The sequence below is a fragment of the Osmerus eperlanus genome, chromosome 16 (genome assembly GCF_963692335.1).
Source record: "Osmerus eperlanus chromosome 16, fOsmEpe2.1, whole genome shotgun sequence".
Taxonomy (NCBI): domain Eukaryota; kingdom Metazoa; phylum Chordata; class Actinopteri; order Osmeriformes; family Osmeridae; genus Osmerus; species Osmerus eperlanus.
Window position 1 is genome coordinate 11,391,913 of NC_085033.1, and position 17,472 is coordinate 11,409,384.

Below are 17,472 nucleotides of genomic sequence, written 5' to 3' on the forward strand. Positions count from 1 at the left end.
GAGAACATTTGGTTTTGTTTGTTTGGGTGAATGCTTATGATGATTCAACAGAAGATGAACATGGAATCCAAATCAACCAGTCACCTGTCCTTCCTGTGAATCAAACCCTAAAATGAGGTACATGTTCTATCATCATGATTTGATGTCACTTGGAGATTTACACCACAGAAGATTACATTTTGAGGGCATAGTTCAGGTAATTCTGTATAGTTAAAAATGATCCCATTCTAGGCCAATGGCTTTGAGGCTGTGTCCATACTGGAGACTGTGGCCTAAAAGAGATTTGCAACACAACTAAACACCTGAAAGCAATATGAATTTCTCAAGGAAATATGACATTAAAGTAGAAACAGTAGGAGCAGCTCAAATGGACTCTAAAGCTTCCAGATGCTTCTTCACAGGAGAGAAAGATAACATGTGTGTCTCTTCTCTCAAGTCATCCTACAACTCATTTTAATCCTCAAAGGCTTGCACAAAAAGAACATTAGAAACTTCAATACGTGCTTTTATCGGACAGCTGAGCCAGATAAGGTAATACATCTTAAAAAATATATAATATATTTTGCCCTGGAGCTACTGAGCTCATAAAGCCCAATTGGTTTCATTTGTAAAGCTGTATTGTGAGTTGTTCTCTGAAGCAGCTGTGATGACAGACTGCTGCTGATGCAGTACATATTGTATAGGCACATAGCTCTGGGACACAATGTGCCATAACACCATCTGATTGTAGCTGCACCCAAGGTCCACACCAGGAGCCATGGGTGCAGCTTGACCTCTCGCAGCCGACTGCCAAACAGACTGGAGAGAGCTCATTGGAATTGTTCTTTTGAAAATGTGTTCTAAATATGCCTCCATTGGTGATCCAGCAAACACTTCCAAACTTCCAAGGACAGTAGAGGACTCACTTGCTTGATCGTTACACTTTGTAATCCTGTCCCTCTCACCTGTGTGTGTGTGTGTGTGTCTTCTTGCTGTAATCCAAGAAGTGCCAGTCTCTCTCCTCATGGCTGGGAGAGATAATTAACCTGGTCATCTCTCTATCTGATCATCTCTAACTGATAAGACCTCCTTACTGACTCCCCCTGAGCTACACACACACCCACACACCCACAGACCCAACCTTACTTGGAATGTTGCCAGGGCGACAGATTAAGCTCAGATCTCATTCAGAGAGTGCATTCAGTGTTGTCAGGTGGTGTGTGGTGTGTGTGTGTGTGTGTGTGTGTGTGTGTGTGTGTGTGTGTGTGTGTGTGTGTGTGTGTGTGTGTGTGTGTGTGTGTGTGTGTGTGTGTGTGTGTGTGTGTGTGTGTGTGAATAAGAGAGTTGTGTGACTATGAAGTAGGTTAGGAGTGTGTGTCAGCAGTATGCAAGTCTCAACGGTGAGTGTGTGTGTGTCAGCAGTGTGTGTCTCTTTATCAGTCCCCAGCAGACAGACCCTATCACCTGTGTCTGCTATCAAGGAAGGATGAGGGAGGCCACAAGAGAGAGCTGCACAAGATTGAGGGGCACCACCTCCCTGACTCAATATACGGTGTGTGTGTGTCTGTGTAAGAAAGAGATAGGGACAGAGGGAAAGGGAGAAAGAGAGAATAAGAGAGAGAGTGAGAGAGACAGACACAGACGAAAAGAGTGAGAGAGTGAGAGTGAGAGAGTGAGAGTGAGAGAGAGAGAGAGTGTTTCATCGATAGAAAGGACAGCAACAAAACAGCAGATCAAATATTGAGGGAGACATAAGACAGGGAAGCTGTTGTCTTACGAGTCCACTGAGGCACGGGTACGAACACGTGTCCTCACCCCCCCCCCCCCCCCCCCCCCCCACACACACACACACACAATATACTGTACTGTGCCACTTTCTACAAACAGGTCAAGTAGATACAGTTCAACAATGGTAGCATCTAGCCTGCAGCACCACACATTAAATAATACAAGGTCTTATGCAACATTCAAAGCTCCAAAAAAAGGGAAAAGATATAGTGAAAGCACACTTGCCATTCCATATGCTAGAAATACTAAGAAAGAGGCTATAGGCTCCAGCAGGCAGGCTAGCCGTGAGCATTGCGTAGGACAGGACAGGGACAAACCAGAGTACGATGTGACATGTGAGTGGAGGTCACAGCTTCCCTGGAGTGGGTAGATGGCATGTGTCACTCACTGTGTCTAAGTCCCCATACACACACCAAGGCAGGTACTGTGGTGTAGACAGACAGACAGCCTGATGGACTACCCTTGGCTGTAGTGTATTAAATGCCACACAGAAAATGAGAGAGAGGGAGACAGAAAGAGAAAGAGAGGGAGACAGAAGAAGACAGGGAGAGAGAGAGGAAGACAGGGAGAGAGAGAGAGGAAGACAGGGAGAGAGAGAGGAAGACAGGGAGAGAGAGAGGAAGACAGGGAGAGAGAGAGGAAGACAGGGAGAGAGAGAGGAAGACAGGGAGAGAGAGAGGAAGACAGGGAGAGAGAGAGGAAGACAGGGAGAGAGAGAGGAAGACAGGGAGAGAGAGAGGAAGACAGGGAGAGAGAGAGAGGAAGACAGGGAGAGAGAGAGAGGAAGACAGGGAGAGAGAGAGGAAGACAGGGAGAGAGAGAGAGGAAGACAGGGAGAGAGAGAGAGGAAGACAGGGAGAGAGAGAGAGGAAGACAGGGAGAGAGAGAGATGTGGGAGACACCTGGAGCAGTGCACCAGCTGACTGCCAAGCCACTGACACGCCAGACAGACAGAGCAGCCAACAAAACCAAACCATGAAGACACGGGACGCGACACGGGCACATTCGTAACCCAGACAGACAGACAGACAGACAGACGGGTAATACAGACTGACAGCCAGCACATTGAGGGATATTGTACTGTAGGGAGACGAAGGGTGGTCTGGGAGTAGGTACTTCTCAAACCACCAGCATCCTACCAACCGCCCAACCCCCTCCCCCTCAACACACACACACACACACTCCTCTAACCCCAGAGAGCCCCTGGTCCCCCCTTCCGCTACGTCGGGATGAGTCACGCATGGTGTTGATGGAAATCACTTCCTATTAAGAGCAGTGTGGAGCAGCAGCTGGCTGTACTGTAATGATGACGGAGGCTCCTCCCGTTCCCCTGTCACTGTGAGTTATGTCCCTGTCCACCTCCGCTGCTCCTGCCACAGCCTGCTCAACCCGAAGCCTCCTCTAATGGGGTAGAGAGGGTGTGCGTGTGAGAGAGAGAGCGAGAGAGAGAGGGTGTTAAGGGTGACAGAGGCACCACAAGCATGGACCTGGATAATGAGATTGGAATGTTGTGTTACTGTATGGCTTTAGGTGCATGACAATGGTATGTTTTCAGTCCAATTACACTCCAATTAGAGCCTAGCTCGCACAAGGCACAAGTGTCACACAAGGCAGTGCTTCTCCGACAAGGACGTAGGCTACTCACTGATAACAAGCATGTTGCTTCTACTGTCAATACAGGGGCTATCCCCTGCAAAGACACAGCGAATCTACCACATTGGACACGATTCACAGAATAATCGTAGGCTAGTCAAGCAGTGCATTTTGGGATTTGCGAGCCCCAAGCTATCAGCTCGCTACAATACCAAAGCGGTTGGGATTTGAATATCAATCAAAAACCAATTAAAATACCTGCCGTCGTAGCAGCGATTAGCATCTTCCATAGGACCTGTAGGATCTCATGACATCCCCATGATTAATACACCCCAGACTACAGCTGGAGATCACCTGGTGCAGAGCCCTGATAAGGCGTTTAGTGGGCGAGCCTACATAAATCATGGATTCTACTAGGTGCGCGGCGTAGCGTTGCTAACATAGCGATAGCGCTCTTGATCTACGAGGGGATTTTAGGCTGTTGTTTATTCATGGCTGTGCAGGGTCGTATTCCACAACTGTGGATGAGAAGGATAGAAGTTCACTACAAGTAAAAAAAATAAAATAATATATATATATTTTAAAAAGTTTCCTCAGCTGTCCCAGAAGGAGTATTACAGGCTGTGGCCCAGACACCAGGAAGTAGGAGCGTGTGAGCTGAGGATGTTACTGTTGAGCCCTAGTCCAGCCTCGGCATGAAGTATCGTTTTGAGTTAACTTTTGAGAGGAAAGCTGGGAGTGGTGAGACACTGGGGAGAGTAGATCTTCAATGTGGCCAGTCAGCTTACTGTCACAGCTTTAACAGCGGTGGTTGCTGCCTGGCAGCCTGTCTGTCCTTCTGCCTGCCTGTCAGTCGGCCGCTGGCCCTCTGAAGCAGTCTCCTCCACATGACTGAGTTCAGTGGAATGCTTCCTTGTGTCCAACGCACCCATCACCCTGACTCTGAAAACAAATAAACAGAGGCTGTGTTTCACACCAACACTAGGGAGGAGTGTGTGTGTGTGTGTGTGTGTGTTAAGGGAGGAGTGGAGAACATGGGTTTGTTTGTGCGTGCGTGCGTTAAAGGGACCCGAAGCTCCAAACTCCGAAACAGAGCGGGGTTCCCTAATCTGAGATTCACAGAGGCACAGCCACTGCGTGATACTTCCACCACATCCAGAGAGATGATCACAGTATGCCTCTCCCCACTGGCTCAGGTCAACCAGACAGCATTGGTTTTCCTCACTTGGAATATAGGTTGCACCAGGAGGTGGGTTACAGTACAAAGCTCGTATTACCTGAGGTGGAGTGGCTGATAGTAAACCACAGGAGAGTAGAGAAGTCAGAATCAAATGTATCCACTGAAGCGGAATCCGCTCTGTCAGAAGAGGATGGGTTTGTTTTGAAGACATGACAATATGCAGCAGCATCTCTCTGTTGACATGTTTTTCCCTTGAAGGAAACACATCCGATGCACAGTTTTTCTCTGGTGAACAGTCCACATTCCCAGCTCTACCCTGCTCTACTTTCTCCCCGGAACAGAAACCTTATCCTGTCCCAGTTTAACATGGTTATATAATGTTTTGTATTTTTTAGATGAGTATTTTCATTTAAATCCAACTGCCAGTTGCCATCAGAGGCTGAAGCTTTATCAGAACCTTCTGGAAGGCCTGCCCATTTGCCGTTCTCCAAAAGCTCCTCAATGATAAGACCAAGAGGACTAAGCAGGTGCTCTCCGAGACAGAAGCTTAAACGTGGTGAAGATTGTTAGAAATGGCAAACCCCCTTTCTCATCCCCCTTCTCAATTACCCTTCATACTTATAGGCCTTAATCTGCCACAAATTAACATACAATTCATAAAGCCTCCCTGGTGTAGTCGAGTAGAGGCACCATGCACTCCCAGTAGCTTCCCAGGAACATTTCTGATTGAAGGTTCGGTTTGACTCTTTTTACACTACACCAAACAACTAAAAGACAAACATTTTGTATAATATTTTACTGAACTTCCTATGTGATGACTGGAATCACGTTCCTTGCATTTTGTACAGTTCCCACGGATAAAGAGCTGGTTCTTCATTGTGCCCTCCATGGACTCAACTCCAATCGGTCTTTCTGGCACATACTATACTGTAACCATGGGCTTTTTATTATATATCATACAGAACTGGCAAGACCACTGATGTACAGCATACCACCTGCTTCTGGCTAGCACCATCCCTCTCTTTCAAAACATCTTTAAATATTGAAGGCCTGAACAGGGTCCTGCTGATGCTTTGGCCTGTATGGAAGACGCTTGGCAGATATTTTGTCCACTTGATTTATGAACTCTCATCACTTGAGCACTGCCCAACCTTTCTCAGAGTGCTGGCAGCATAATGATCGGAGAAAATCCTTGGAAAATTATTCTACTTGAGGGAGCCTTTATATTTAATCTGTCTGAGCTGGCTCAGACTATAATTAAAGCTCCACAGAAGCCTCACCTATGGATTGCACCTATTTACAGGTCATGCATTAAAGTGAGAGAAAGAGAGATAAACAGAGAGAGAGAGGAATATAAAGAGGGAGAGACAGGGGAAGTGAGAAAGAAGAACGCTATTTATTTATGCATAGTGAAAAAACCCACTGTGACCTTTAACCTCCCCATCTCCGAGTGACCTAGCACGGCCACTCCTAGCTTGCTGGTCTGTCGTGACAGACAGTATAGAAAACGACTGGTGGACCATATTTCAAAGTTGGCAAAATAACGGCCATTCACAAGTGTCAGAAGAGAAGCTGGAGCAGACATGTAACACGTGTGGATCTATGCGGACAGCCGGGGGCTTCTCCCAGGATTGATAACAGGAGTAAACAGAGCTTTGAACTGTAATAAACGGAGCAGTTGAACCGGTATATAAAGCTGTCTTCCTATCTTTACTACCTTTCCGTAAATCTGCTCCACCATCCGACTGTAGGCTTCCAAGTCTGGGCCAGTACCTTCCTCCTCTCCACACACTGTTTAGACAACACCCCCAATATGGAGGCCTTTTTATTCAAATGAATAAGGAAATGGAATGAGGCAGTACATAAAAAAATGTCCCTTACATTTTTCAGCGTTCACCTCTTGGCTGTAGTAATGGGATTATGTTTGTGTGTGTGTGTGTACTATGTAATTGTGTGTATAATCCTTGGTGTCACGTTCGGACAGGGTTACAGCAGAATTACAACATTGTTTCAATAAATAGAAAGTGGATTAGAAATGTTTACCTCTGTCCCCCCCCAGGTCCAAAGATGTACAGTATGACTAGAGACAATATATCACAAAGATAACAAGGTTCACTTATAGACTAAGGATTAATAAAGACATACTCTACTTTGTTAGGAAATGTTTGAATTGTTATGGCAGGCAAAGGAATATGTGAGACAAATTTCAAAATGTTCAAATCTAAGCCCCAAACAAGCTCTATCTGAGCCCCAAACAAGCTCTATATTTTCCCTGATCACAGCTAGTCTTAGAAAGCACCCCCCCCCCCCCATCTACTTTGGGCCTTAATCCTAGGCATTCAATCCAGATATTGAAAGGATTACAAATGAAGAATTTCAAAAAATACTCTGTTGGACATCAAATCATTAACATACTGTGGCTGTCTAGCCCGGAACGATGTAAATAGGAAGTAGGAGAGATAACAAATACATGCATTTGTTTTCTCCCTTTTGCAGTACCATCTCTGGGTTTCCACACGATGATCCACTCTGATGGATGAAGTTTGACCTAGCGACCTCAACAGAAATCACAACCTGAAAAAGTACAGGATCAACTAAGACCTTCTGCCTATGTTTGGAGTTATTCTATTTTTGTCCATCCCCAGATAAATCTAGCCTACCCGCACCACAGCCCATCCCCATCCCAGTATGGTCTAGCCCAGACTAGGTCCAAGCCCAGCCCAGCATACGTCCAACCCCAGCCCAACCCAGCCTAGGTCCAACCCCAGCCTAGCCCAGCCTAGGTCCAACCCCAGCCTAGCCCAGCCTAGGTCCAACCCCAGCCCAACCCAGCCTAGGTCCAACCCCAGCCCAACCCAGCCTAGGTCCAACCTCAGCCTAGCCAAGCCCAGGTCCAACCCCAGCCCAGCCCAGGTCCAACCCCAGCCCAGCCTAGGTCCAACCCCAGCCCAGCCCAGGTCCAACCCCAGCCCAGCCTAGGTCCAATCCCAGCCCAGCCCAGGTCCAACCCCAGCCCAGCCTAGGTCCAACCCCAGCCCAGCCTAGCATAGCCCAAGACAGCACACCCAGAGAGTATCTAGCAATGACTAAGGTAAAGATAGGAGAAAGTCAGAACCCCCCTCCTCTCCCCCTCCTCTCCTGCTGGGACATGATGGATTAGCAAGGCTGGCTGTGTCGGGCCAAGGCCAACAATCCCTGTCCACCCCTCCCTGACTCCATCCCTCTGTCTGTCTGCCCGGCCGACCCTGACTGGTGAGGGGAGAGGGGAGGAGAGAAGGGGTGAGGAGAGGGAGGAGAAGAAGGGAGGACGGTCTGTCTGGCGGGGAGGTTTCTTTTGTGAAGGACAGCCCATTACATGGTCAGGGATGAGTGCTGCGTGCCGCGTCTGAATCCAGAAGCTTGGATACTGCTGACTGTGTGGGTCATCTAAGCCAAAGCCTGAGGGGGGGGGGGGGGGGGGGGGGGAGGGAGCTGCAGGATGGGGTCAACGCAATGAGCGTATACGTGGTGCTGACCATTAGCCCCTCCGCTCTGCTCGGTTACACTCCACTCTGTTATAATTGCAGAGTCAGATTCCGTCGGGTTATCTGCAGGATGCGCGCTCTACCGGGCGGAGAGCCCCCCATGTAGCGGAGGAGCCATATAGGCCTCGCCATACCCCCCTCTCTCCATAACACCACACTGCCAAGGCTGACTGCACCAGGTCCACGAGGGGGAGATTGTCAGATTCAGTGATGCAGTCTATGCGGAGGATGGTACCCGGCAGAGTGTGCTCCCGGAGTGTGCTCTGTGACGACGGTGGGTGTGTGTCCTCCGCTCTCACGGGCACATGCACAAGGTGACTCATACACCGGGGTTCCTACGACAAGCGCACGTGCTCACACAGGCTGGAGAGAGCATGGGTCTGCACGTCCTGTTTGGGTTTCTCCAACTCTTTCTTTATCTCTCTCTTTCCCATCGTCTCTCTCTCTATTTCTCCCATCTCTATCTCTCTCTCTCCCCATCTCTCAGTCTATCTTTCTCCCATCTCAGAGTCTATCTATCTCTCTTTCTCCCATCTCTCAGTCTCTCTCTTTCTCTATCTCTCTCTCTCTCTCTCTTATCTCTCAGTCTCTCTCTCTCTCTCTCTCTCTCTCTCTCTCTCCCATCTCTCAGTCTCTCTCTCTCTATCTCCCTTTCTCCCATCTCTCAGTCTCTATCTCTCTCTATCTCCCTTTCTCCCATCTCTCAGTCTCTCTCTCTCTCTATCTTTGTGGCCAATTCATCTTCCTCTCTTTGTGATCTGAGCCCAGCTGGACCCCATGAAGAGGGCAGGCAGGAGTGTGTGGACATGCAGAAAACAGAAGTTGAAAATGAAGAACATTTCAAACACGCGTCTTTGCTTTTCTTGGCTCGGGCGCTACATCCTAAGAGCTTAGGAGGCTTCGGATCAACACCGACATAGAGAGACAGAGAGAGAGTGAGGGTGTGAGTGAAAGAAAGAGTGAGAGACACAGACCGTGAGAAGAGGGAGGGGAGAGAGGTGCACAGACGGAGTCCTTGAGAGAGAACTTGATATTTTCGCCTCCGTTCGATATTATGAATTATTTCTTCCTGAGAACTGACGAGGTGTATTGACAGCAGGGCTTTTTCTCACAGGTTCATTATGGAGTTTGATGCTCTCGTCTCCTCCACGCACCCCGGTGTGGGCTCGTCTAACCTGGCCCAGGCAGGCAGCACGTAGCCAGGCAGGACTGCTTGTGGACTCTCAGGATTATCTGGTGTTGAAGGTCACACTCCAGAGTAAGGTAAAGATAGACAGATTACTGACTGACCTTTCACAGAACTTATCAAGGTTTCAAGGTCTGGGGGGGGGGGTAAATTGGCAACTGTCTGAAGGAGAATTTCCATCCGGTTCATTTATTTATTTCCACGGGTACAGCTGAGGTTTGGACTGAGAACCTTGCAGTTGCTAGCTCCAGGCTCTTTGTAATTGAGCTACATGTGGCTTCTGGGACAGCAGACCGGCGAGGTGTTTGTGCTTCATTCAGCTGACTGCACCTGACTGGAGGAGATTGTGAGTGCGTGAGCATCCTTCAGCCTCAGTCCTGCTACTGACATACACCCCCCGACACCTCACCCCTCACCCTGCCTCATGTAGCTCACTGTTCTGGAGATGATACACACAGCATGCACACGCACTCACACATGAAGAAGATTAGGCACTGCTGAGGTGAAAGCTAATAAGGATAATAAATGAAATACCCACGTGCACACAAATACTTATGCAGTATATACAACTACAAAGGCAGTCCAAGAATGCAATGTTTAATCCTGGAATTACACTCTGCTGTTATCAGTATTACAGCTCATCATGTAGCTCCAGTAGAATGCTTTATTTATGACATGTTGAATCCATGAAGGCTGGATGAAGGGGATTCATCCCAGGACTTGTTTTCATAGAGAGGAGAATGTAACCGTGTTGGTTTTATTCGGGAGAGGCAGCCTTGGCTTACACAGAACCATATCTAAATACCCACTCGCTCTCTTTCACTGACACCAGCTTTCTTTCTTTCTCCATCTCTGTCTGTTGTCTCTCTATCTTTCTCTCCGTTGCTCTCTCGCTCATGCTCTTTCTTTCACTGACTTGAGCTCCATCTGTCTCCACTTTCACTCTCTCACTCGCTCTCTCTCTCTGTTTTCTGTCAGTAGGAAGCACTTATCCCTTTACTGGTACAACAGCTGCCGAGGGAAAAACAGAGCAGCCAAATGACATTAGCATGGGAGATTGGAGGAGGAGAGGGTTAATGAATCACCTCAGCCTGTGAGTGACACCTCTAGCCAGGTTGGACATGAATGTGTCAGTGCTGTGGAAATGACACAGGGCCTGCATGTGCAGGCAGAGAAAGGCAAAGCAAGGCAGGCTCCCAGGAGGTCCACAGCACAAGCGGCACAGCTTGAAAAGCAAAACATTCTGCCTCAGAGCTCAGAAGGAACTGTACTGTGTGGTGAATCCATAAAACATTCTTCAGAATGCCGGATGAAAAACATTTTAATGTTTAAGAATGGCACTTTGTGTCCTTAAAGAGATTACAGAGAATTCCATTCGCTTTTTGGCTTTAAGACATAAAAGGCTGTTTTGAGTCGGGAGTGAGGAGGAGAGGAGTTTGTTTCTGATGCCCCCCATTAAAATGTCATTACAAAACACACACTAGCGCAATCTCAGCATCACTCAGCACCAGGGACATAAAGGGGTGCACGGTACTGTCTGAAACGAGAGGAAAAGACCCCAGAGAGCGAGACAGAGAGAAAGAGAAGCTGCTAGCAGCTACGTGAAGCAGCAGGAGAGGCTGAGTTTCATAAAGAGGACGGTAGAGTACGGAGAGGAGCGAGGGGCGAGAGAAAGAGTTGTATCACATGAGATCAATATCCTATTCCTCGGTCAATTGCACAGCGACTTGTAACTTTTTTCTCTCGTCTTCAGCTTGTGCCGGTGGATTGTGTATCATCATCTCACACTGGGGACTTGGGGAGGAAGGGAAAAAGACAGGACGGAGAGAGAGAGAGAGAGTCCAGGTCGATGTAGTCCCCTTCAACATATTCACATGCATCAGCATTGACGTCAGCTGTAAACTGCCTTCAATGACAGTTCCTTCCATCTGACAAAGATAGAGTGTAATGCATTGCCACTGGAAGATTTAAAGTCCATCACTGAGTGGAGAAGAAAGGCTAGCACTCATCATAGAAATTGAGCCAAGACTTCAGAGATTGTGTGTGTGTGTGTGTGTATGTGTGTATGAGAGCTGGCCAAATGGCAGAGTAGCAGAGCGGGCAGCACGTGTGTGTAAAGGACACCTCCAAAGGCACACTGAAGTGCTGTTTGCAACTCCCTAACCCCTGGCTGCTTCGAGCCCCACACTGACCCAGACTGACCTTCACCAGCCTGCACACAAACACGAGCGAGAAAAACCCAGTAATCCTCCCTGATCCTCCACTTTCCTGAGAGAAACTGGAGACAGCAGGAGCAGAGGAGATGAGGAACAGAGGAATGAGAAGGCAGGGGGCAAGGGCCAGAGCTAGGGGCCCGAGGCAGGGGCAGAGGCCAGTAAACATCTCTCTAATTCTCTCTGTATTTCCCTCCCTCCCTCTCTCCCTCTCTCCCTCTCTCCCTCTCTCCCTCCCTCTCTCCCTCTCTCCCTCCCTCTCTCCCTCTCTCTCTCCCTCTCTCCCTCCCTCCCTCCCTCCCTCGTACAGAGTGGAGCCGGCATCTGGGCTGGCCTCCAGTGAACATGGGCAGCATGGCAGACAAGCAAACATTGGCCAGTGTTCCTGACAGCCTGGGCACTGAGAGGAAAGGAGGAAACACAAATGGGGAGTAGCTTTAGGTTTAATCTACGAATCCAGTACACAGGAGTAGAGTAGAGAACACGAGAGGTAGTATCACATAGCATTCCCAGGCGTAGATACAGCTCAGCGGTACAGCGCTCGGCTGCACAAGAATAGCTTTCAGGTTCAACTCCCCTCCTGCACGCTGGTTTGGTTGAAAGCGTCCGCGGATTAATTTGACGCCGACCGACTGGTCGACTGACAGGCTGGTTTGTGGCAGGAGGGGCACCTGTCTGTGAGGGAGTCCTGATTGTGAAGGAGTGTTTCTGCTGTTTCTACTGCTGTTCTGGCTCCCGAGAACAGAGGAGCCATCGCCTGCTAGCATGAATAAACCAGCAAGATCATGGTATCTCACACAGCTCCCATAGCTCTGTGTTAAAAGGCTCCGACTTCCAATCATTTAACACTTGGGTGAACATGATGGATAAAGTGTTCCCCCTTGTACTCCCACCAGGCAGTGATAGGGGAAGAGATAGAAAGGGAGAGGTAGGTGGAGAGAGGGAGACGAGAGAGAGAGAGAGAGAGAGAGAGAGAGAGAGAGAGAGAGAGAGAGAGAGAGAGAGAGAGAGAGAGAGAGAGAGAGAGAGAGAGAGAGAGAGAGAGAGAGAGAGAGAGAGAGAGCCGAGTTGAGTGTTGATTGAACTGAATCAAAATCCCATCTCCCTCATTCTCTCCACATCTCTCTCTCTCTGAGCCTGCCCTCACCCTGCAACCTCCACCACCACCACCACCAACTCCCCACTCCCAGTACATAGTGTGTAATGGGTCCCAGTGTGCACACTAAGAAAGTTCTTATTGTGGGGAACTATAACAAAGCCAAGCAATATAACTCTGTTTTTACTTGGTAAACTACAACTCCCAAGGTACAGCTGGCAGGTGTACTGTCTGAATACAGTTATTGCTGGCCCTGGGAGTTGTATGCCTTGCTGCAGGTATTTTTCTCAATGATATTCATTGAAAGCCCTTTGAGGGTTGTGCAGGCTTAGCTTTAGCCTAATCACAGCAGGGGAAATAGCCCCAGCTTATCGACATGGGAGACAAAAAAACTGCAGCTCCTTTTCCTCTTTGATCCATCCCCCCATACAACCACTAATCTCATCCATTCATCCATTCATCCATTCATCCATTCATCCACCCGACACAAGTCCCTGCCCCCCTCCCTCTCCAGCCAGTGGTTAAGCTTCCTCCACACATACCTGGTTGATGATGTAGATGCCATAGTGGATCTTCTGCCGTCGCAGAATGGGGTGCAGGTAGTGGAGCCAGTACTTGAGGTGGTTGTCCCTGTGCCTGAAGGGGATGATGATGGCCACCTTCCACTTGGGATGGCAGTCCGGGGGCGTGTAGCGGCCCCCCTCCGTCACGTTGGGGTTCTCCCGCTGCACGCGCTCCATGGTCATCTGGGAGCCAAACTCGATCAGCAGGCGACCCACTACGGGAGGGGGCGAGAGAGAGAGAGAGAGAGAGAGAGAGAGAGAGAGAGAGAGAGAGAGAGAGAGAGGGGGGGGGGGAGAAGGGGGGAGAGTTACGTTTCTGTTTACCTTCATTAAAATAGCCGGGCTAGAGAGGTAAACAAATGTTTATGGTAACAGAGCTTTTGATGTGATCCACACTGGTTAGACAGTTCACAGCTGAACCCACGGAACCAACAAACAACACAAGCAACATGACAAAGTACCAAACAACATGATATAAAGTAATGTTGCTAGGGACCATCCAAAGACACTCCACAACCCAAAACCCTATCGATCACTAAAGCCATCTGACTCCAAATGCAGCTAGCTAACATACTTGCCAACCAGGTGGTCAGCAGGTCAGCCAGCCACGCGTGCGTCTCTTTTTCTACCACTAGAGGGAGTGCTAACAACTCGGCTCCTCCACAGGATGAAGTAATCCAATCATACAGTGATTGTTGAGGTACTTGTTCAGCGGGAGCGCAATCAATGTTGCATTGGTTATGAACACGATCCATACCTATTGGATTATGTGTTCATACACTCTCCATAAGTAATGTGACTCATGGGCATAGAAAACAACATGTTCGTCATATCCTCCTCATAGCCTTTCCCCTTCCATTACCTCTGGCGTGACCAAACACACAATAAAACACTTGGCCCAGTGTGTTATAGCCACCACATACTGTACGTAGCTGAACAACATGCATCACATACTGTTCCATTACATAAGTCATGCAATTAAGTCAAATGAATAATGCCCTCTAACCCTACTGAGAGATCCCAAACTCTTTTAACGATGGTATAACTTAGGAGAACACTGGAGATGGGGTTGTGTGTGCGAGTGGTGTGTGTGTGGTGTGTCTTAGTTTGGACGGAGAGATAATTACGGGATGTAGCGAGTTGAGGAAGTGGTTCGGATCATGGTTGTAAATGATCTTCCCCGCATAGTATACACTATCTAGGACATCTCCTCATCTCTCATTAATATGGATTTAAAGTAGGAGAGAGGAAGATGATGAACTTCACATAGTTATTGAGGGTCTCAGAGGGTGTGTACTACACACACACACACACACTCACAGACTGACACACACACACACACACACTTCAATAAAGAACCAAACCAAAGCTGGTATCAGTAGACAGAGGAGGAGCCGTGGCTGGTAATTGAGCAGCACTGAGAGAATACTGTTTATTCAGGCCTACTGAATTTGCATAGGCTTAGGTGTTATTTAAAATATGCATGAGTGTCCACACACACACCGCATGCAAAAAGACACAAACATATACACACCCATGCACACACACACACACACCCTGTCGGTGAGGTGGCTGTAAGGCAGGATGTGGTCAGTAACAGCTTCCAGTCAGGCTCTATGGTAGGTAAGGAGGGAGCTTGTTCATCTAGATCCCTCTACCTCTCCGAAATTCTTCCTTCTATTCCTGTTTCCCTCCAATACTGTCCAGAACAATGCACGCTTTCAGATGCCTGCATCTTATTACCATCTCTCTTCTCTCCTGTCTCTCTCTCTCCTTTCCTCTCTCCTCTCCTCTCTCTTCTCTCCTCCTCTCTCTTCTCTCCTCTCTCTTCTCTCTCTCCTCTCCTCTCCCTCTCCCTCCCTCTCTTCTCTCTCTCTCCTCCTCTCTCTTCTCTCTTTCCTCTCCTCTCCCTCTCTCTCCCTCTCCTCTCTTCTCTCTCTCTTCTCTCTCTCCTCTCTCTTCTTTCTCTCCTCTCTCTTCTCTCTCTCTCCTCTCTCTCTCCTCTCTCTCTCTCACTGGTTTCTCTCACTCTCTCCTAAATCCTTCTTTCTCCTTCTCTGTGTGTGTCTCTGTTCTCCACAGTGGCCCTCTTTGTGTTTTCGTATGCACAGCCATTAATTGCCCATTGTCCAGAGTGGAGGGGAAGCAAAGCGCTTGTTTCCACTTCTTCATGAGATGCAGCAGTCAGACACCTGAGGGCACGAGCAGTTCTCCTGTTTCCCTCCTCCTCCACAACACACACACACTTTTTTTCCCGTCTGTGTCTTTGAAGTACTGAGGTGACACAGGCAGATTGGACCTGGTGACCTTTAATTAACACTTTGAGAGAGGGGGGGAGGAGAAAAGGAGAGAGGGATGGGGGGAGTAAAGGAGAGAGGGATAGCGGGGGGAGAAAAGGATGGAGATATGGGGGGAGGGTGGGTTGGACTGGGAGCTTGTCTCTTCTTTTTCATCTCCTAATGTTTCCTTTCATATTTTATACATGTTCATGGAGTTTCATTCTTCTGCACTTTATTCATAGTTTAATGATTTACAAGAACATACGGACATTATTGAACTACTCAATGTCCTGGTATCTGGTAATAAAGGCTAGCGGGCAAACAGACAGGCAGGCAGTAAGACAGACATGCATGGAGAGAGCCAGCCAGGCCAGGTAGGTAGACAGACAGGCATGAAAAGAGACAGCCAGACCAGGTAGGTAGACAGGGATAGGGGGAGGCAAGCTAGCAGTAAGCAGTGTGACTACTGTGTCTTTAAATAGAGCAGGAGAGAGCTACGCAGCTACAGATTCCAGCAGGGACAAACTGGGAGATAATAATATAAACACAGACATCAGGGGAAAGAGGCCAGTATAAAAACACAGAACTGGGGGAAGCCTTGCCCTTGGCATTGCTTTCCAGCACTGGACATAAAACAGGTTTTCTCTTCACTGATTGTGTTATGAGCAGCGGCACAGCAATGTGGGGGTGTTCTATACTGTACCAGCTCTCCAGTGCTACTGCAAATGGTGCCAAATGCCAACCATCCCCTCTTCCTCTCTCTTCCTACCTTCCACCTCTCCTTACATGTCCCCCCCTCCTCTTCAGAGGAGGGGGGGACAACTCCCCACTCCCAGTACATAGTGTGTAATGGGTCCCAGTGTGCACACTAAGAAAGTTCTTATTGTGGGGAACTATAACAAAGCCAAGCAATATAACTCTGTTTTTACTTGGTAAACTACAACTCCCAAGGTACAGCTGGCAGGTGTACTGTCTGAATACAGTTATTGCTGGCCCTGGGAGTTGTATGCCTTGCTGCAGGTATTTTTCTCAATGATATTCATTGAAAGCCCTTTGAGGGTTGTGCAGGCTTAGCTTTAGAGAGAGAGAGAGAGAGATACAGAGACAGAGACAGAGAGAGAGTGTGTGAATGAGGGAGTATACATGCTTGAATGTGTGTGTATGTGCGCACGTGCACGCATATCTGGGGAAAGCATGCTGATCTGCAGAGAAAGAGATTAGTAGTATCTGGAAATCCAACTTAAGCTGATCGAGACTCAAGCTCAATCCAGTCATCTGTGCTCCAGTGAGGCATGGAGGGTGTTGAATGGATAGGACCAGGGCTAGGGCCTGGGCCAAGGCCAGGGTCAAGGCCAGGGTCAGACAGGGACAGGGCTGGAAAGAGAGAGGGACAAGGCCAAAGACAGGGACAAAGACTGTAAAATCCATCGTCCAGGTACAAACTTCCCAACGGAAACTGCATCCCATCCAGAATAATGTCCATACGCACTTGTCTGGACAGAAAGCTGATACTAGCCTAGTAAGATAGTTGTGTGCGTGTGTTCATGTGTATGTCTGCTGTAGCTGTGTGTGCTGCTGTATGTGTGTGTGTCTGCTTCTGTGCGTGTGTGACTACTGCTATGTGGTGCATTATGAGACAGAATGGCTGTAGAGAGGGGAGAACAGGATAGAGGGATCAGAGGGAGGAGAGAAAATGTTGCGTGAAGCAGATGGAGGACAAAGGTAACACAATACTGCACCCTAGAAAAGACACAGAGAGAGGGGCAAGAGAGAGAGAGACAGAGAGGGGACTGAGCGGATGAATAGCTGAGAAAATGAGGGGAGGACAGACAGAGAAAGAGAGGGAGGCTGTGATGAATGTGTTGTTTTGGCTGGCGAGACCGGATGGACAGCTGAACTGTGACCCGGTGACACGGTGGCGCTGGCAGAGTCGTGGCCTAAGGGACCAACTATCCGCTAATAATAACACACAATCTGGCACTAACCTCAGGGCAGCGCCCGCAGCCCTCCGCCGCCGGCGACAGAACGGTCAGGGTGCAGACGGCAACTTGCCTTGAGGCTGTTCTAATAT

The 17,472-nt window shown here is 48.6% G+C and overlaps 1 protein-coding gene across 1 annotated transcript in view; it reads right to left on the reverse strand.

Annotated features, from left to right (window-relative positions):
* Positions 1-17,472, reverse strand: part of b4galt2 (UDP-Gal:betaGlcNAc beta 1,4- galactosyltransferase, polypeptide 2) — a 58,175-nt gene that overhangs the window by 20,192 nt on the left and 20,511 nt on the right. Inside the window, exon 3 of the mRNA XM_062482144.1 lies at positions 13,102-13,337. Within this exon, the coding sequence (XP_062338128.1) occupies positions 13,102-13,337 (236 nt within the window). The remainder of the gene's footprint in view (positions 1-13,101; positions 13,338-17,472) is intronic.